The sequence below is a fragment of the Balaenoptera physalus genome (genome assembly GCF_965194825.1).
Source record: "Balaenoptera physalus genome assembly, chromosome: 5".
Classification (NCBI taxonomy): Eukaryota; Metazoa; Chordata; class Mammalia; order Artiodactyla; family Balaenopteridae; genus Balaenoptera; species Balaenoptera physalus.
The window spans coordinates 40933565-40955986 of NC_138884.1; the positions used below are offsets into that span (position 1 = coordinate 40933565).

The 22422-nt window shown below is 37.2% G+C and overlaps 1 protein-coding gene across 6 annotated transcripts in view; it reads right to left on the minus strand.

Moving 5' to 3' along the window:
• The window catches only part of MAP9 (microtubule associated protein 9), a 61013-nt gene that overhangs the window by 22406 nt on the left and 16185 nt on the right, over positions 1-22422 (minus strand). For 5 of the 6 annotated variants that reach the window (XR_014264151.1, XM_082463533.1, XM_082463530.1 and 2 more), the window contains exons 5-8: positions 16673-16902; positions 16079-16150; positions 8962-9055; positions 7027-7262 (exon numbers count right to left, since the gene is read on the minus strand). Coding sequence is in view for 5 of the 6 variants with exons in the window: in XM_082463533.1 (XP_082319659.1) it covers positions 7027-7262; positions 8962-9055; positions 16079-16150; positions 16673-16902 (632 nt within the window). In the remaining variant the exon portion in view is untranslated. The remainder of the gene's footprint in view (positions 1-7026; positions 7263-8961; positions 9056-16078; positions 16151-16672; positions 16903-22422) is intronic. The other variant, XM_082463534.1, reaches the window with a different exon arrangement.

Here is a 22422-nt window from a genome sequence, read left to right on the forward strand (position 1 = left end):
ACTCCCCCTGTACTTGGGTAGGGCAAAAGAAAAAAGAAATAACAAAGACAAAAGAATAGGGACGGGACCTGCACCAGTGGGAGGGAGCCGTGAAGGGGGAAAGATTTCCACGCACTAGGAGCCCCTTCACGGGCAGAGACTGTGGGTGGCAGAGGGGGGAAGCTTCGGAGCCATGGAGGAGAGCGCAGCCACAGGGGTGCGGAGGGCAAAGCGGAGAGATTCCCGCACGTAGGATCAGTGCCGACCAGCACTCACCAGCCCGAGAGGCTTGTCTGCTCCCCCGCTGGGGCGGGCGGGGCTGGGAGCTGAGCCTCGGGCTTCTGTCGGATCGCAGGGAGAGGACTGGGGTTGGCGGCGTGAACACAACCTGAAGGGGTTAGCGCACCACAGCTAGCCGTGAGGGAGTCCGGAGATAAAGTCTGCAGCTGCCAAAGAGGCGAGAGACATTTTCTTGCCTCTTTGTTTTGCGGCACGCAAGGAGAGGGGATTCAGAGCGCTGCCTAAACGAACTCCAGAGACGGGCGTGACTCGCGGCAATCAGCGCAGGCCCCAGAGACGGGCGTGAGATGCTGGGGCTGCTGCTGCCGCCTCCAAAAAGCCTGTGTGCGAGCACAGGTCACTCTCCACACCACCCCTCCCGGTAGCCTGTGCAGCCCGCCACTGCCAGAGTCCCATGATCCAGGGACAACTTCCCTGGGAGAACGCACTGCACGCCTCAGGCTGCTACAACGTCTCGCTGGCCTCTGCCGCCACAGGCTCGCCCCGCCTCCTCTGTACCCCTCCCTCCCCGCGGCCTGGGTGAGCCAGAGCCCCCAAAGCAGCTGCTCCTTTAACCCTGTTCTGTCTGGGTGGGGAATAGACGCCCTCAGGCAACCTACACGCAGAGGCAGGTCCATATCCAAAGCTGAACCCCAGGAGCTGTGCGAACAGAGAAGAGAAGGGGAAATCTCTCCCAGCAGCCTCAGAAGAAGTGGATTAAAACTCCACAAACAACTTGATGTGCCTGCATCTGTTGAATACCTGAATAGACAACGAATCATCCCAAATTCAGGAGGTGGACTTTGGGAGCAGGATATATTAATTTTTCCCCTTTTCCTTTTTTTGTGAGTGTATATGTATATGCTTCTGGGTGAGATTTTGTCTGTATAGCTTTGCTTTATAATAGCTTTATTTTACTTCACTATATTATAGCCTCTTTCTTTCTTTCTTTCTTTCTATTTTTTCTCCCTTTTACTCTGAGCCATGTGGACGAAAGGCTCTTGGTGCTCCAGCCAGGCATCAGGGCCATGCCTCTGAGGTGGGAGAGGCAACTTCAGGACACTGGTCCACAAGAGACCTCCCAGCTCCACGTAATACCAAACAGCAAAAATCTCTCAGAGATCTCCATCTCAACATCAAGACCCAGCTTCACTCAACGACCAGCAAGCTACAGTGCTGGACACCCTATGCCAAACAACTAGCAAGACAGGAACACAGCCCCATCCATTAGCAGAGAGGCTGCCTAAAATCATAATAAGGCCACAGACACCCCAAAATACACCACCAGACGTGGACGTGCCCACCAGAAAGACAAGATCCAGCCTCATCCACCAGAACTCAGGCACTAGTTCCCTCCACCAGGAAACCTACACAACCCACTGAACCAACCTTAGCCACTGGGGACAGATACCAGAAACAACAGGAACTATGAACCTGCAGCCTGTGAAAAGGAGACCCCAAGCACAGTAAGATAAGCAAAATGAGGTGACAGAAAAACACACAGCAGATGAAGGAGCAGGGTCAAAACACAACAGACTTAACAAATGAAGAGGAAATAGGTAGTCTAACTGAAAAAGAATTCAGAATAATGATAGTAAGGATGATCCAAAATCTTGGAAATAGAATAGACAAAATGCAAGAAACATTTAACAAGGACGTAGAAGAACTAAAGAGGAACCAAGCAATGATGAAAAACACAATAAATGAAATTAAAAATACTCCAGATGGGATCAATAGCAGAATAACTGAGGCAGAAGAAAGGATAAGTGACCTGGAAGATAAAATGGTGGAAATAACTACTCCAGAGCAGGATAAAGAAAAAAGAATGAAAAGAACTGAGGACAGTCTCAGAGACCTCTGGGACAACATTAAATGCACCAACATTCGAATTATAGGGGTCCCAGAAGAAGAAGAGAAAAAGAAAGGGACTGATAAAATATTTGAAGAGATTATACTTGAAAACTTCCTTAATATGGGAAAGGAAATAGTTAATCAAGTCCAGGAAGCACAGAGAGTCCCATACAGTATAAACCCAAGGAGAAACACGCCAAGACACATATTAATCAAACTGTCAAAAATTAAATATAAGGAAAACATATTAAAAGCAGCAAGGGAAAAACAACAAATAACACACAAGGGAATCCCCTAAGGTTAACATCTGATCTTTCAGCAGAAACTCTGCAAGCCAGAAGGGAGTGGCAGGGTATACTTAAAGTGATGAAGGAGAAAAACCTACAACCAAGATTACTCTACCCAGCAAGGATCTCATTCAGATGTGATGGAGAAATTAAAACCTTTACAGACAAGCAAAAGCTGAGAGAGTTCAGCACCACCAAACCAGCTTTACAACAAATGCTAAAGGAACTTCTCTAGGCAAGAAACACTAGAGAAGGAAAACACCTACAATAACAAACGCAAAACATTTAAGAAAATGGGAATAGGAACATACATATCGATAATTACCTTGAATGTAAATGGATTAAATGCTCCCACCAAAAGACAAAGGCTGGCCGAATGGATACAAAAACAAGACCCATATATATGCTGTCTACAAGAAACCCACTTCAGACCTAGAGACACATACAGACTGAAAGTGAGGGGATGGAAAAAGATATTCCATGCAAATGGAAATCAAAAGAAAGCTGGAGTAGCAATTCTCATATCAGACAAAATAGACTTTAAAATAAAGAATATTTCAAGAGACAAAGAAGGACACTATATAATGATCAAGGGCTCGATCCAAGAGGAAGGTATAACAATTGTAAACATTTATGCACCCAACATAGGAGCACCGCAATACATAAGGCAAATACTAACAGCCATAAAAGGGGAAATCGACAGCAACACAATCATAGTAGGGACTTTTAACACCCCACTTTCACCAATGGACAGATCATCCAAAATGAAAATAAATAAGGAAACACAAGCTTTAAATGATACATTAAACAAGATGGACTTAATTGATATTTATAGGACATTCCACCCAAAAACAACAGAATACACATTTTTCTCAAGTGCTCATGGAACATTCTCCAGGATAGATCATATCTTGGGTCACAAATCAAGCCTTGGTAAATTTAAGAAAATTGAAATCGTATCAAGTATCTTTTCCGACCACAACGCTATGAGACTAGATATCTATTACAGGAAAAGATCTGTAAAAAATACAAACACATGGAGGCTACACAATACACTACTTAATAACGAAGTGATCACTGAAGAAATCAAGGGGGAAATCAAAAAATACCTAGAAACAAATGACAATGGAGATACGACGACACAAAACCTATGGGACGCAGCAAAAGCAGTGCTAAGAGGGAAGTTTATAGCAATACAAGCCTACCTCAAGAAACAGGAAACATCTCGAATAAAGAACCTAACCTTGCACCTAAAGCAATTAGAGAAAGAAGAACAAAAAAACCCCAAAGCCAGCAGAAGGAAAGAAATTATAAAGATCAGGTCAGAAATAAATGAAAAAGAAATGAAGGAAACAATAGCAAAAATCAATGAAACTAAAAGCTGGTTGTTTGAGAAGATAAACAAAATTGATAAACCATTAGCCAGACTCATCAAGAGAAAAAGGGAGAAGACTCAAATCAATAGAATTAGAAATGAAAAAGGAGAAGTAACCACTGACACTGCAGAAATACAAACGATCATGAGAGATTACTACAAGCAACTCTATGCCAATACAATGGACAACCTGGAAGAAATGGAGAGATTCTTAGAAAGGCACAACCTGCCGAGACTGAACCAGGAAGAAATAGAAAATATGAACAGACCAATCACAAGCACTGAAATTGAAACTGTGATTAAAAACCTTCCAACAAACAAAAGCCCAGGACCAGATGGCTTCACAGGTGAATTCTATCAAACATTTAGAGAAGAGCTAACACCTATCCTTCTCAAACTCTTCCAGAATATTGCAGAGGGAGGAACACTCCCAAACTCATTCTACGAGGCTACCATCACCCTGATACGAAAACCAGACAAAGATGTCACAAAGAAAGAAAACTACAGGCCAATATCACTGATGAACATAGATGCAAAAATCCTCAACAAAATACTAGCAAACAGAATCCAACAGCACATTAAAAGGATCATACACCATGATCAAGTGGGGTTTATCCCAGGAATGCAAGGATTCTTCAATATACGCAAATCAATCAATGTGATACACCATATTAACAAATTGAAGGAGAAACACCATATGATCATCTCAATAGATGCAGAGAAAGCTTTCGACAAAATTCAACACCCATTTATGATAAAAGCCCTGCAGAAAGTAGGCATAGAGGGAACTTTCCTCAACATAATAAAGGCCATATATGACAAACCCACAGCCAACATTGTCCTCAATGGTGAAAAACTGAAACCATTTCCACTAAGATCAGGAACAAGACAAGGTTGCCCACTCTCACCACTATTATTCAACATAGTTTTGGAAGTGTTAGCCACAGCAATCAGAGAAGACAAAGAAATAAAAGGAATCCAAATCGGAAAAGAAGAAGTAAAGCTGTCACTATTTGCAGATGACATGATACTATACATAGAGAATCCTAAAGATGCTACCAGAAAACTCCTAGAGCTAATCAATGAATTTGGTAAAGTAGCAGGATACAAAATTAATGCACAGAAATCTCTTGCATTTCTATACACTAATGACGAAAAATCTGAAAGTGAAATTAAGAAAACAGTCCCGTTTACCATTGCAACAAAAAGAATAAAATATCTAGGAATAAACCTACCTAAGGAGACAAAAGACCTGTGTGCAGAAAATTATAAGACATTGATGAAAGAAATTAAAGATGATACAAATAGATGGAGAGATATACCATGTTCCTGGATTGGAAGAATCAACATTGTGAAAATGACTCTACTACCCAAAGCAATCTACAGATTCAATGCAATCCCTATCAAACTACCACTGGCATTTTTCACAGAACTAGAACAAAAAATTTCACAATTTGTATGGAAACACAAAAGACCCCGAATAGCCAAAGCAATCTTGAGAACAAAAAATGGAGCTGGGGGAATCAGGCTCCCTGACTTCAGACTATATTACAAAGCTACAGTAATCAAGACAGTTTGGTACTGGCACAAAAACAGAAATATAGATCAATGGAACCGGATAGAAAGCCCAGAGATAAACCCACACACATATGGTCATCTTATCTTTGATACAGGAGGCAAACATATACAGTGGAGAAAAGACAGCCTCTTCAATAAGTGGTGCTGGGAAAATTGGACAGATACATGTAAAAGTATGAAATTAGAACACTCCCTGACACCATGCACAAAAATAAAGTCAAAATGGATTAAAGGCCTAAGTGTAAGGCCATACACTATCAAACTCTTAGAGGAAAACATAGGCAGAACACTCTATGACATACATCACAGCAAGATTCTTTTTGACCCAGCTCCCAGAGAAATGGAAATAAGAACACAAATAAACAAATGGGACCTAATGAAACTTAAAAGCTTTTGCACAGCAAAGGAAACCATAAACAAGACCAAAAGACAGCCCTCAGAATGGGAGAAAATATTTGCAAATGAAGCAACTGACAAAGGATTAGTCTCCATGGTTTACAAGCAGCTCATGCAGCTCAATAACAAAAAAACGAACAACCCAATCCAAAAATGGGCAGAAGACCTAAATAGACATTTCTCCAAAGAAGATATACAGATTGCCAACAGACACATGAAAGAATGCTCAACATCATTAATCATTAGAGAAATGCAAATCAAAACTACAATGAGATATCATCTCACACCGATCGGAATGGCCATCATCAAAAAGTCTACAAACAATAAATGCTGGAGAGGGTGTGGAGGAAAGGGAACACTCTTGCATTGTTGGTGGGAATGTAAATTGATACAGCCACTATGGAGAACAGTATGGAGGTTCCTTAAAAAAGTACAAATAGAACTACCATACGACCCAGCAATCCCACTACTGGGCATATACCCTGAGAAAACCATAGTTCAAAAAGAGTCACGTACCAAAATGTTCATTGCAGCTCTATTTACAATAGCCAGGATATGGAAGCAACCTAAATGTCCATTGACAGATGAATGGATAAAGAAGATGTGGCACATATATACAATGGAATATTACTCAGCCATCAAAAGAAATGAAATGGAGGTATTTGTAATGAGGTGGATGGAGTTAGAGTCTGTCGTATAGAGTGAAGTAAGTCAGAAAGAGAAAAACAAATACAGTATGCTAACACATATATACGGAATCTAAGGAAAAAAAAAAAAAAGGCCATGAAGAACCTAGTGGCAAGATGGGAATAAAGACACAGATCTACTAGAGAATGGACTTGAGGATATGGGGAGGGGGTGGGGTGAGATGTGACAGGGTAAGAGAGTGTCATGGACATATATACACTACCAAATGTAAAATAGATAGCTAGTGGGAAGCAGCCGCATAGCACAGGGAGATCAGCTCGGTGCTTTGTGACCACCTAAAGGAGTGGGATGGGGAGGGTGGGAGGGAGGGAGATGCAAGAGGGAAGAGATATGGGAACATATTGTATATGTATAACTGATTCACTTTGTTATAAAGCAGAAGCTAACACACCATTGTAAGGCAATTATACTTCAATAAAGATGTTTAAAAAAAAAAAAAAAAGAATCACTTGATAGTATAATATATTATTTCCACAGATAATTCAGATGTACCTAACATGGAAAATAAAATATTTGAAAGTTGTATTTTGAATTTTAAGCTATAGTATAGAAAGTACGATTTTATATAAATACCTTTGCAGACTCAGTGCATAAGATACTCTGAAGTTGAAATAGTGGTGGATCATCAACTGTTAAGTCATCATTCATAATCAGTTCAGCTTTCTCCTTTTCTTCTTCAAGGTCACCAGTAGTCACTTGACTTTCCTTGGGTTTCTCAAGTGCAGTAACAAAGTCTATCAAAAATGAGTTCTCTTCACTTTCAATTGATTTCAAGGAATTATGGTTTTCAGTGCATTCTTCATTCTGATCTATTTTGTGACAGAGTAACAGAACTAAATCTCCCTTCTGAATTAATAAGGTGGATAACAGATTCATTTGCTTTCTGCTAAATGAAAACTGTCTATAATCTCTTTCTTGCAAAATAATAAATGGAGAAAACTATCATATTCAACTTGAATAAACTTTTTTCCCAAGTGAGCTACAAAAGAAAAAATGGCTACTAAATCTACTAAAGCATTTGACACACCTTAGAAAATGGAATAACAACCCTAAACCATAGACACGCCACAAGCCCTTGTGTATAAACCAAGTAAGTGAAATGGCAATATCTATTCTATTCAAAAGCCTGTGTTTCTTAGCTGGATCAAGAGGCACAGATTTCTACGATACTACAGTTACTAGCAATGAACTTATAATATTGTACAGATGTAGAGAGAACCAAGAATCAATGCAGTTCTAGAAGAGGCCACCACACAGAGAATAAAGCCATCCTTTAGAGTTTTACTCCCACTAAGATGCAGTGTTGCCTCTGATACCAAAAGGGCAGGAAAGGAAGGCCTAGTACTTACCCTCTCAGTGCTCAAGGGACAGGCTTAAGCTCTGGCATGGAGGATTCAGTTTAGCATTTACAGAATTACTTCTATTATTCTGATTCTACCACACTTTAGAATGTTCAACAGAAAATCAGTGCTTTCTGCGTTGATCATCAACTTTCAGTTCTACTAGGATCCACCTACTGGTCAACCTGTATCTTTATTGTCAAAGTCTTAATTACGAGGCTTTCATTACAGCCATTTCTGGGGAACTCGTTTTGAGGTAAGCTAGATATAATATCACTTTATAATTCCAGTTATACATTCATATTTGGAGACTACTCATGATTCAAAGTATCATTAATGGATTCTTTAGAGCTGTTAATCAAAGTACTCAGTGAAAAGAACAAAGACTTTGGAGCCAAAGATTCAAATTATGGCTCCATCACTGACCTTGGGTATGTTTCCCAATATCTTTGCACTTCAGTTTTTCTCACCCGTAATATGACAAAAATTATACTACATAGTAAGCACTTAATAAATGTAAGTTATACATCCCAGTCTTAAAATCAGCTATGCCTTTAGCTCTCATTAAGTTATATGTCATAAGACTAAGGAAAGAAACAATATTAACTGCTCATACCTCACACTTACTAGGTGCTAACGATGGTTCTGTTCTACATGCTTTACATGTATTAAAACTAATTTAATTCTCACAACCACCCTACTCTTATTAAGGCCATTTTAAAGAGCAACATACAGGGTCAGAAAGGTTAGTTACTTTCTCATGTAGTTGTACCTAGATTCAAATCCAGCTTAGTCTCACTCTAAAAGTTCACCTAACCATTATGCTGACTATTTCAGCAACACCTACATAATAATAGCTCACATTTAGTTAATAGTCTACTTGTGTCAGGAATTGAGTTAGTGGCTAAAATGCATAGTATCACTTAATTTTCACAATAGCTTTATGAGATTGGTCTTACTATAACTTGGGGGATTGAGGCATTGAGAGATCAAGTTCTGCATCTACAATCACATGGTTAATAAATTGTATTTTGGGGATTAAAACTCAGGCAAACACAAACATATATTGTTCCTATAACTGTGTAAAGTATTATTTCTTTTACAAATAGCATTCTAAGCAATACAGAGTTCACAAATAAAATAAGGTAGAATAATTTGATATAATCACCTGTAATGGAGGCTTTTTCCCCAGATCCTGGTGAAGAGGAATTTCCGAGACTTTCTTTAAGGGATGATGATGATAGACTTGTTAACCATGCATCCTATTTAAAGAAAATGTATTTACTAGTAAGTTTAGTTCTCAAGATTTGTGGGGGGCAATAGGATTATTAAAACTACTTCATAACTCTGAAATCTGCATTATTAGTTTTCTGCTAAACACCAAAAGTAAGTCAAAGGAGGTTATAATATGTTTTACTTTCAAGCCTTTATATCTTGATCATTAAAAGCAGTCACTAAGAGCTATTCCAGTTCTTTAACTGAAACCTCTATATTTTCAAAACTCCTGCTGTTCTAAAATCAAATCTCAGAAATATTTAAGGTAAATATTTGACATCTCTTTCCCTAATTATATACTTTCTTAGAAAGTATAAAGGAAATAGTAGGTAAAAACCCTTAGTTTCAAACAAATATTACTTGTTTACAAAATGAAAGCAATTTATAAAACCAAGTAGACAGTTACTTCCAAATATTTTAGATAAAATACTACATAGATTTCATACACTTTAGTTTTCCTCAAAATTCCTATATCTGAATTAAAATAATTATTATATCTGAAATGAAGTAATTATATTTGTGTGCATAAATTAAACATCTCTTTATAGAATAATACTCTAATCTAAAGGTGATGATATTATAATGTAAGAAGTTTGATTTTTTTGCATAGATAATAAATTTTAATTTTCTTTCCCATAATATTTACGAAGAAAATTATATGTCAAAAGCAATAGAGAGAAACCATCTGGGCAGATGGCAGAAGGGCTCAAACACTACCCTGAGAAGGGAATATTTACCCAAGAAGATTTGCAAGTTAGTAGCCTTCTTCCTGAGGAAATTCCCCCAACTGTGCAGCTTAGTAGAAGGCTGCAGCATTACTAGACTGGCTTGAGGGGTCAGAAGATAGAGTTTAGGACTAGAAGATCAGCCAATAAATTTGGAGAAGAGCTGCAGAAGGCATGAACCCCAATATCTGCATATAAAATCCACCTCAAACACTTGGCTCATCTATGCATGGCATGGGAAAGACCTCAGAGGGTCCTGTAAAATCACAGTAGCTAGAAAGTGAAAAAACTAAGCAGAGATTTCAGTCAATGTCCATGGCAAGGGAGACAGAGCTGGGAATTTGAGTCTAGCCATAATACCTGTGTGCTAGAACACATGTTCAGAGGAACATAACAGAATCCAGAATCTCTACAACATATCATTCATAATGTTCAGTAGTCAATCAAAAAGTTAATAAGCAGAGTAAAAAAAATGGTGACACATACTCATGAAAACAAAAACAACAAAAGCAGTCTATAGTAACCAAGCCAGAGATGACCCAGATGTTGCAATTAGCAAACAAGAACTTTAAAGTAGGGATTATAAATATGTTCAAGCACTTAGGAAGAAATATATACATAGTGGCTGAACAGATGGGGTATCTTATTATTAGATACAGAAAATACAAAAAATACCAATGGAAATTCTAGAGTTGAACACTACTGAAATTAAAAAAAAAAAAAATCACTGATAGACTTAACAGCAGATCAGGAATGGTAGAAAAAGGCAGTGAACTTGAAGACAGAACAATACAACTTATTCAATCTAAAAAAACAAAGGGAAAAAAAGATTGAAGAAACATGAAAGAAATTTAGAGATCAGTGAGACATATCAAAAATTTCAATGTGCATGTAATTACAAACAAGAGGAAAGAAAATAGAAAAAAAATTTTAACTTCCCATCTGCATGGGAAATATCAGTTTACAAATCCTGAAATCTCAACAAAACCCAAGCAGGATAAATATAAAGAAAACCACACCTAGGTACCTCAGAGTTAAATTGTTGTAATTCACAGAAAAAAAGACTAAATCTTGAAAATAATTCTGAAAGCTGCCAGAAAAAACCAAAACATTGTATAATGAGGATAGCAAAATAAATTTTTGCTGATTTACTAACAGAAATAATAGAGACCAGGAACAATGGAAACCTATAAAGAGCTGGGGATAGGAGAAGGAAACTGTCAGCCAAGAAGTATATATTCAACTAAGCCATCCTTCAAAAATGAAGATAAAGTGAATATGTTTTAGATAAGCAAAGACTGAGAGAATCCATCACTGGCAAACCAAGAAATGCAAAAATAAGTTCTTAAGATTGAAGGGAAATAACACTAGAAGGTAATCTGGATCTATAGGAAGAAATGAAGATCCCTGGAAATGGTATATATATCTAAGAAAACTATAAATGTTTATTCTTTTCTTCTTTTAGTTCTTTAAAAGTCTAAGACAAAAAGTTTAAAAGGCTCTTTAAAGAAAAGTTATAATTCTGTGTTGTGGAAATTATATCATATGTAGGTGTAATATACATGACAACAACAGCGTGATGGATGAGGGAGTATATGGAACTATACTGTTACAAGGTTTCTATTTTAAATGTGAAACAATACAGTGTCAACTGTATTGTGACCATTTATAGACACATCTTGTAATCCATAAGACAACTACTAAAAATAAAACACAGGGCTTCCCTGGTGGTGCAGTGGTTGAGAATCTGCCTGCTAATGCAGGGGACATGGGTTCAAACCCTGGTCTGGGAAGATCCCACATGCCGTGGAGCAACTAGGCCCGTGAGCCACAACTACTGATCCTGCATGTCTGGAGCCTGTGCTCCGCAACAACAGAGGCCACAATAGTGAGAAGCCCACGCACTGCAATGAAGAGTGGCCCCCACTTGCCACAACTAGAGAAAGCCCTCGCACAGAAATGAAGACCCAACACAGCCAAAAATAAATAAATAAATAATAATTAAAGGTACTAATAATTAAAAAAAAAAATACCACAGAAGTGAAGAACCTAGAAAGTTAAACATATAGTTCTTCCTAAAAAAAAAAAAAAAAAAAATATATATATATATATAAAACACAAATAGGTATAGTCAAAAGGCGACAGAGAAAACTAATGGAAAACTAAAACCTATGTGATTAACTCTGAAAAAAAAAAGACAAGAAAGAAATTATAGAGGAACAACAACTTCAATTTTAAAAAAATAGATAAAATAAATAGAAAACAAACAGCAACAAATTGACCCTAAGTGTACTTACATTAAGTGTATATGGACTGGACTTCCCTGGTGGTGCAGTGGTTAAGAATCCACTTGCCAATGCAGGGGACACGGGTTCAAGCCCTTGTCTGGGAAGATCCCACATGCCGTGGAGCAACTAAGCCCGTGAGCCACAATACTGAGCCTGCACTCTAGAGCCCACGAGTCACAACTGCTGAGCCCAAGAGCCACAACTACTGAAGCCTGTGTGCCTAGAGCCCGTGCTCCACAACAAGATAAGCCACCACAATGAGAAGCCTGCACACCACAACAAAGGGTAGAACCCCACTTGCCATAACTAGAGAAAGCCCGTGCACAGCAATGAAGACCCAATGCAGCCAAAAATAAAATAAATAAAATAAATAAATTTATTTAAAAAAAGTATATGTACTAAACACTCATAAATGGAATAATGGATTCATAAGTAGATCGCAATTAAAAAGCAGATTGTCCAACTTGATAAAAAAGTAATACCAAACTGCTATTATGAGTCATTTAAAGAAAAAGAAAAAAATTGTTTGAAAGGAAAATGATGGAAAAAGTTATACCATGCAAATACTGAAATATTGAAATATCAGGCAAAACAAACTGCAAGATATGAAGCATTACCAGAGATACAAAAATTTCTTAATGCTAAATAGGGTTAAGAACTAATAATGATGAATGTGTATGTGTCTAATTAGAGTCATGGAATGCTGACAGAACAAAAAGGAAGTACAGAGAAATTCACAAACATAACTGGAGATTTTAACACACTCTATTTAGTACATGGTAAATCAACTAGACAAAAATTCAGTAAGAATGGAGAAGATCTGAATGACACTACCAACCATCTTGACCAAACTGAAATTACAGAACATTATATCTAACACCTGCAGAACACACATTCTTTGTTAATACAAATGAAACTTTCACAAGACACACTTAGTCTGGGCCATAAAAAAAAATCTCAACAATTTTTAAAAATGTGAATTCATATAAGATATATTCTTTGATCATAATAAAATTAAATTATAAATCTATGCAAGAATATATCTAGAGAAGATCTAAATATGTGGAAATAAAATCATTCACCATAAAATAACCATTTGGTCAAAAAAGAGATCACAAGGAAAATTAGAAAATATATTTAAAGGAATGATAATGAAAATAAATGGCACCAAAAAAATTGGGTGCTGCTAATCAGTGCATTAGAGGAAAATTTATAGTTTTCAAAGTTTTGATAGAAAGGATGAAAAGCTTAAAATGAATGGACACATCTTCTAACTTAAAGGTAAGCAAATTAAACCCAAAGAAAAAAGAAAGAAATAATAAAGAGTGAAAATCAACAAAACTGGAAACAACAGAGAAAGCTAACAAAGCCAACACTGGTTCTTAGGAAAGTTTTAACAAAACTGAGCAATGCCTATCAAAATTTAACAAGAAAGACAGAAAACACAAACTACATATTAGAAATGAAAGATGGAATGTCATGATAATTTTACTGTCATCAAAAGGATAAGGGACTATCACACACAACTTTATAAACTCAACATCTCAGATAAAATGGACAAATTTCTAAATAGACATAAATTACCAAACTGATGAGAAAATCTGGATACAAAATATTCACCACCCCCCAAAAAAAACAAAAATCAAACTTAGTGTCAAAGACCTCTCCACAAAGAAAATTCTAGGACCAGATAATTTTGCTGGTGAATTCTCTCATTTAAGGGGAAAATGATACTAAACTTCTGGTTTCGTAACAAACAAACTGTTAGAAAATAAAGGAGGAAGAGACACTCCCCAATTCATATGATACTCACACCTGATAACAACATTATAAGGAAAGAATTATAGACAACCTCCATAAATATTGATGTAGAAGTCTTAACAAAATATTAAAAAATAAAATCCCACACAAAAATGGTCTACCATGACCGACTAGATTTTATTCCAGGAATAATGAGTTAATTTAACATATAAACATAGATATATATCATCATACACACACACACACACACACACACACACACACACACACACACATGCACACACAAAGGAAAGGTGGGAAGTGAGGTTGTAGTGAGAAAGAAAATGTCACCCTTTTGATACCCAGCTGTGACATTTGCAGGAAGGTAAGGCAATAGGGAGAGAGGTGCAGTGTCATGTGAAAGCTTATACAAGGTTAAAGAGGCTTCAGCATAGTTGAATGTGGATGAAAATAGACTCTTCCAGAGCCAAAGATTATAGACATAGGAGAGAGAAGGGTTGGACAAAAAAATAAATGGGAAATCCCTGAAAATGTGGGCTTAAAGAAGATTCAGAGCATGGTCAGGAAAATTTTATAATGAGGAATAAGGAAAATTTAGACTATTAAAAAGAGAAGTGGGCTTCCCTGGTGGCGCAGTGGTTGAGAATCTGCTTGCCAATGCAGGGCACACGGGTTTGAGCCCTGGTCTGGGAAGATCCCACATGCCGTGGAGCAACTAGGCCCGTGAGCCACAATTACTGAGCCTGCGCGTCTGGAGCTTGTGCTCCGCAACAGGAGAGGCCGCGATAGTGAGAGGCCCACGCACCGCGATGAAGAGTGGCCCCCACTTGCCACAACTGGAGAAAGCCCTCACACAGAAACGAAGACCCAACACAGCCATAAATACATAAATAAATAAATAAAATTAAACTTTAAAAAAAACAAAAAAAAAACCCAATGCAGCCAAAAACTAATTAATTAATTAATTTTTTAAAAAAAAAGAGAGAGAAAAAAAAAAGAGAAGTATCTAATATACCCAACAAAGATAATAGCTCTACAATATGGGCTATGTTATAGTCATTAAGGTGAACGTAGTCTCAAGATCACCCAGCAACATGGAAACACGTCATGACCTAATGTTAAGAGATTAAACAAAAAAGCATGATACAAAACATTGTGAATGTTAAGATGACAAATATTATAAAAACAAGTATAGGAAAACAGCCCAAAAGGGGAGTGAGAATAATGAATATAGTTGTTATTAGGTGGTGGGATTTTGCGTAGATATTTTTCAATTAAATTTTCTGTCATAATATAATGTTACTTTAAAAACTTTAGGAATACTTTTTTCTTTAATCAAGGGATATAGAATACATCACAAAGAGCAATTAAAGTTAGGTATCACTACCAGTTTGAATAGTGTTCCCTCAAAATTCATATCTATCCCAAATCTCCGAACGTGATCTTATTTGAAAATAAGGTGTTTGCAGATGGAATTAGTTAAGATGAGAACCTACTGGAGTAGGGCAGACCCTAAATCAAATGACTGATGTCTTTTTTTAGAGAAAAGTGAGGGGAGACACAGAGACCCAGGGAAGAAGACCATGGGTTGATGGAGGCAGGGACTGGAGTGGTGCAGCTACAAGCCAAGGACAACCAAAGATTTCTGACAACCACCAGAAGCTGGAAGAAGCAAAGAAGGATTCTTCCCTAGAGCCTTCAGAGGGAACATGGCCCTGTCCACACCCTGATATTGGACTTCTGACCTCCAGAACTGAGAGAACTTTTGTTGTTTTAAGTCATCTACTTTATGGCAATTTGTTACAGCAGCTATGATGAACTAAATATCCACTTGGCCAGATGATTTTATTAAACATAAAATAATTGTTTGGTTTTGATAACACCCTCTCTTCACCTGATTTTCAGAACAAATTAGGACATAGCACATTGAAGTCAGGCAGATTTAAATCAAAATGCCAGCTTTTCTGGTAAAGCTAACCTACAGGATAAGAGTGGAATCAGAGTCTACTGTGCTCATACTTCTAGCCTGAATTGGAGAGATTCATCTGTTTAGTTATGATACAAAGGACTTCCTCTGTCTGCCTTTGTACCACGTCCTGGGGAGCAGATCTTTTCTCACATCAGTAACACAGATGAGTCAGGAGAAGAAGAAAGAAGCTTAGCCAGTACTGTTTAGTTCCTTTTCTCTGATCTGCTCAAGCAGATTGTGGAGAAGGAATGCTCCTCCCATACTTACCCCTTCTGAAATGTGAGGTGGAACTTCTCTAACCATAGTGAAATGTAAAGACAGGCGGCCAAGTGTTCTTCCCTAATAAAAATACACAGTAAACTCCTGATGAAGTCCTGAAGGATCACATCTACATCCCTTCTAGTGTATCCCAAAAAATATAGGACTGTGCCGTGAACATTCAGTATACATTTGTTGAGTGATTAAAACCAAATGAATAAAATGACACTGGCCATAAATTTTACAATTCAAAAATACGTAAATAGAAACCCTTGCAATTAAAGTGTTGCCTAGATTCAAAAAGGCAACAGTTTTTTTCACATTTTACTTTCTCTGAAATTGGATGCATCATATGTTACAGTTTAGCAGTTTTCTTCTTTCTTAGTGGTACATAAAATAATGCTGTATTTTTGCTATATCTTACAATTGAGTTTTAGATCCAATAAAATATAATATATTTTTAAAAACAAAATTATTTCCTTATCAATTGCTGAAGAAATCATGTAAAACACACACACATGCACGCGAACACACAAATTTTCTTTCTCTCATAATCAGATGCAAAAACCTGAATTAGAAACACAGTTTAGCAGTAGTGCTAACCTCAGGGTCAAGGTTTCCAGAGAATGCATTTTTCTCAGCTTCTGGTTGTCTGCCATTCAGACTTGAGAGGAACGAAGGTGCAGAATGTGCCTCTAATTCTTCATGGAGGGCAGTGTCTTTATCTTCTCCTAGACTGTCTTTCTCCTCCCTGTGGCTGTGCTTTTTCAACATGCTCCTTGGCCGAGGTGAAGGCTTAAAGTGGTTGTCTGCTTCAAGGCTGCTGTTATTTTCTGCAGAAAAATACAATGTTTTAATACATTAAATACAATTTAATACACTAAAAAATACATTTTTTAAATGACCATGGCTTCTCCTACATTGCAAGTGCCACCACACTTCCCTCCTGTGCTGAAGCACCTTGGCTTTCTATCCTGGAGAGTCTAGAAGAAGCCCACACCCTTCTCTACACAGAACTCCAGAAAGTACAAGTAGGCGATAGTTCATAATCAAATAAATTTTTTTAAATGGCTACCATCCTGGAAGTAACTAGTATACTTCACTTTTGGAGTAGTTAACTCATCAACTCTCATAGTATTAAAAAAATTTTTTTTTTTAACAAACAAAATCAAACTGCCTCAGTTTCAGCCTTTATAAAATGAGGCAGTTCATCCATCAAACCTTTATTGAGTATCTGCTGCCAGGCCCCATACACATCATTCACATTAATGGACCTCAGAATCAAGACACTGGCAATGGCCCTGTCCAAGGATTTTAGAGGTTGGGAACGGAGACGATTCTAAACAAATAAAATTATAAGACAAAGGTAAGTGCTGTTACAAGTATAAAGATGATGTCAGTACAGGGAGTAGAAGAGCCAAATGTCCCTGGAAGGAGGAAAAGACAACTGGATAACTTGTGAGCTGCTGTTCTCTGAGTCCATAAAACCTCTCCAGCAGTTATTAAAATTTCTTAGTTACTATTTCCATTACTTCTAAGTTTAAAACAACAATCTAATGCTGGTATACTTCCAGCCCTCAAAACATGATAAGAAACATTTTACATGAACTTTTCCCTAAATTTTACCTGTTATACATATCCATCTCTCCATTGTTCTACCAATGTATTCTTCTGACGAAACTTCAAAACTGAACTAATTAATACCTTTATCCTTTTTATCTATAAGTGGAGTTATAAATCCTGCTAGAAGATTCTACAACCATACCTAATTGGAACCACTTTAAATGTTTCATTGTCAATTTTAGGTATGTCCTAAACTCTGGTCAAATGTCCAATCCAAAATCCAAGAGTCATCCTAGATTCCTCCCTCAAAATCCAAAGGATCACAATACCCTATCCATTCTACTTGCTAAATTTCTCTCTCATTTATCCCACTTTCTACATCCCCACTCTCAGTTCCTCATCCACTCTTGCCTAGATTACTGCCTCAGTGACATTTATAAAACACAAATCAGATCACATCACTCCTCTCCACAAAATTATTCAATGGCTCCCCATCAGCCAGTCTTACAGAATAAAAAGCTCATTGCCTCTGAACAATATAAAAGGTTTCATGGTTTTGTCCCTGGCTACCTGTGCTGCCTCATCACTGACACACCCACTTAGTAATCTGTCCTGAAATGCTGGGCTCACTGTGCTTCTGCAGCTGTGCCACATCCCTCCTGCCACCAGAGCTTGCCACCCAAGCTCTCCTTCTGCCTAGGATGTCCACTTCCTGTTTCTCCTCCTGACAAATGCTTGCCTGTCTTTGGAACCTCAGTTTAAGCAGAATATTGTATAATGCCTGGTTTTGAGTCATTTTTTTTTATTGTGGTACGAACACTTAATAGGAGATCCACCCTCTTAACAAACTTTCAAGTGCACAATACAGTATTATTAACTAAAGGCACAATGCCACAAGGCAGAGCTCTAGAACTTATTCATCTTGCATAACTGAAACTTTACATCTGTTGACTAGCAACTCCCATTTCCCTCTCCCTTCAGCCCCTCATAACCACCATTCTACCCACTCTCTGTATGGGTTGCCTATTTCAGCTATTTCATATTTGAATCTTGCTCTGACACTCATTAGCATTGTAAACTTCCACGAATCATATAACTGCCACACACCCCAGTTTTCCTATAGGTAGAATTAGCTAAGATTTCCTAAAGCGCTCATGGGACTTAAGTAAGATAATACATACAAAGCGCACAACACAGTGCCTGACACATGGGAAGTGCTCAATGAATATCAACGAATGTATAGACATTTCCTGTTCTGATTTGTCCACCACTCCTGTTTTCTTTTTGGGTATCCTCTTCTCCTTTCTATCCATGTGATTCTGGTGGGTTAATAAATATCTCCTCAGTGAGAATATCATACCTCAGTGAGAATGATGGGCACGTGATGCAGCCCCCTTCTTCCTGTGCAGCTTATCATAGAAACTTCATTTCCTCTGACCACAGTAGGCAGTCAGGAGGTCAGTATTTTTCTACTTGGAGTTGGTGGATATGCATTTAAGGCCATGGAGCTGGAAGGATGTGATTTAGAGACCGCTAGTGGCATTCTCTGCTGCCAAGTGAACGGCTGTCTGAGACAAAGAAACCAAATGACAGAAAAATGGACCAAGGGATGGAGTAAATGGGGCAGTGACAGTGCAGGAGGAGAGAATGAGAGGGTCAGGGAGGCAGGGTAAAAGTAAAGAGAGAGAATCCTGATGATATAGAAATACCGATTCTCTACACTTAATCACACCTAAAGCAAGGACTTCTGACATCCATGCTCAACACAGGGATAAACTCTTTCCACTGATGTTTGAATTGGGTCATTTGCATCTGAGAGTCCTGACTACAGGTACTATTATTTGTCAGTTATAGCTATTAACACCAGCTCCTCTAGGAAGCCTTCCCTGATGCCCTCAGGTAAATTTAGATGCCCACTTTCCTGTGTTCTTACTATACCTTTTATACACCTTCCCACCAAATTGTAAAGTATTTGCTATGGTCTGAATGTTTGTGTCCCCACCTAATGCTTATGTTGAAATCTTAACCTCAAAAGTGACATATTAGGAGGTGAGGCCTTTGGGAGGTGATTAAGTCATGAGGGTAGAATCTTCATGAATGGGATTAGTGCCCTTAAAACAATGCTCTACAAAGTTCCTTTGCCCTTTCCACCACATAAAGATACAATGAGAAGCCTGCAACCTGGAAGAGGGCCCTATCCAACCATGTGAGTCCTGTGATTTCAGACTTCCAGCCTCCAGGACTGTAAGAAACAGGTTTCTGTTGGTTATAATCTACCCAGTCTGTGGTATTCGGTTACAGCAGCCCGAAGAGACTAAGACAGTATTGGAGGATTGGTACTAAGTCTTTGTAATGCCACAGTGATAGCTACTATCACAGTGCTTGTAACAGTGAAACATATCGTACCCACAATAAATATGTGGGATAAATAAAATGATCTGCTTATGAACAAATGTTGAATAATAAAATGAATAGTAAAAGCATTTATAGAGTACTTAATTTATACCAAGATTGCTCTAAGCACTTCAAATACATGAACTCAATTTAATTGCTTCAAACCCCTAGTGGTGGTTCAACTATTGTCTCCATTTTACAGGTAAATAAAATGAGGAACAAAGAGGTCATGTGCCCATAGTCATAAACTCTAATTTGTGGGATTAAAGCAGGAGCACCCAGACTCCAATGCTAATAGAGTCAAGGTTCTCCTGCTTTAAAGTTAAAATAAAAACAGCATAACCTGTAAAAATTACTTTCTACAATCACTACCAATGTGACCATTACCTGATAAAAGTGAAAGAGTTTGATTATTGTACTAGTTACAGCAGACAAGCAAGAACTAAGGAAACTTTCAGGTTCTAATATTTTTATAAAGCATTAAGTGATACTCAGCAATATCTCACTACATTAAAAATATTAAGTTCTTACTGCTGAACTGAATGAATAAGCATTTTCAGAACTCTAATGAAAAACTGATGAACTCATAAAAGTGCTAACAAAAGATCAAGATGAAAAAAAAAATTAATTACATGGGACTGAGTAAACTGATGAGGATGAGTATAATTTTTGTGACTTTCTGTCTGAATTATAAAAAAAAAAATCCCACAAGGACTCAGAGGCAAAGAATATACAAATCAATTTTCACTGCAAAGTAAAGGAGCTGTTGCAGTGGAGGATTACTGGACTGAATGTCAATATTATGACATAGTATGAGTGTGTTTCATGTTTGGTAATTGCAATCATTGTTGCTTTTGTTGTGGTCATCCATGTACAATGCTTGGTGTCAGTCTATTTATCTCTTGTAAAAATAAAATACAGTGTGTGTGTGTGAAAAAAAAAAAAAACTTCGTGGAGTGAATGTACAAGTCACTGTAGGCTCTTAATTAAAGGAACACAATAAATCTTGTATTGGAAGGTGAAAAAAAAAAATTAAGTTCTAAACTCTATAAGAAAAAAAAGTCTAAAAATTTAGAGAAGGATAAAGCTAAGCTCATTAACCACTTTCCTTCTTTAATGAATGAATTATTCATTTATTCATTTATACATTCAAATACTTAATGAATTCTACATGCCAGGCACTAACCAGCAGCCTCAACTTTTTTCTTCAACTTGAATAATCTAGGAATAATGATTTTAATATATTTTATATCAAAATTCCACTTCCAGAAGCATCATCAGTTTTCAGAAAGAAAAAAAAATACATCTATACATTATCAAATGTTTTATTTTACAATCAAATGTAAATGATTACCTGTTTTGGTAATTTTTTTTATCCTACATATACTGAATTGCAAATGGTTAATGATTGTTTAAAAATACAGTATTGCACATTTAGAAGCCTGAGCTATCTTGTGGTCAAAATACAGTATTTCTCTATTCATTTTAATTTGTCACAGGTTTTAAAAAAGATATTAAATGGGTAGATTATTGCTGATTATCTACCATAAAGTTCTAATAATATACTTCTATCTATATCAGACTAATTTTTAGCTTCTATAATATGCTCACATTTTCTTATTAACCTAATGAAAAGCTCTTCAGAATCAGGACAAATAGGATAAATATAATCCATAAAAATAGGTTTTTAAACTCAACTAAGACTAGGAAACACTGCATACTCTTTCTTGAAGATTCACTGTGCATATGTCTTTATTAACAGTTCCAAGGAGTTCATAAAGAAATTGGTTTAAAATTCCTATAACTCTGTGTTTTCCCCTCAATACCAATGAACAAACTGTGGAACATACTTTGGAAAATGGTGATGTAATGGATTATTCACTGTTTGATTACATTTCCCTTCTCTCCATTTTTGATTTTACTCAGTACACTGGGAAGGTACATTTTAGCAAGTTAATTCTGTTTCATTAGGCCTTGTGCTTACACTTTTGTAGAAGTTTATAGTTTGAGACATACTTCAGTGGATTCTTAAAACAATTTTGTAGGAAAGGAGAGCAGGTTTCCACCCCCTCCTCATGAAGACAGTGAGGCTTACCCTATGGCTGAGGTCACACATAATTAACTTGCAGTAGCTTTTCCCCTAGTATCCCTGCTTGCTCATATCTTCTCCTCATTTGAAAGTGGATGGAATTTGGGGGGTGGAAAAAGGAGTGTCTGAAATATAGCTTTGCCTAAGGTTACCAGTGCTATCTAATATGTAAAGTATGAAATACTTACCGGTACCATATTTAATGATGATATGAAAGAAAGAGGTTTTTGTGAAGGTTAGCATCAACTACTATTTTTTCTATAGAACAGAAAAAGACTGGAAGACTCCAAATCCTTAAACTTCTATG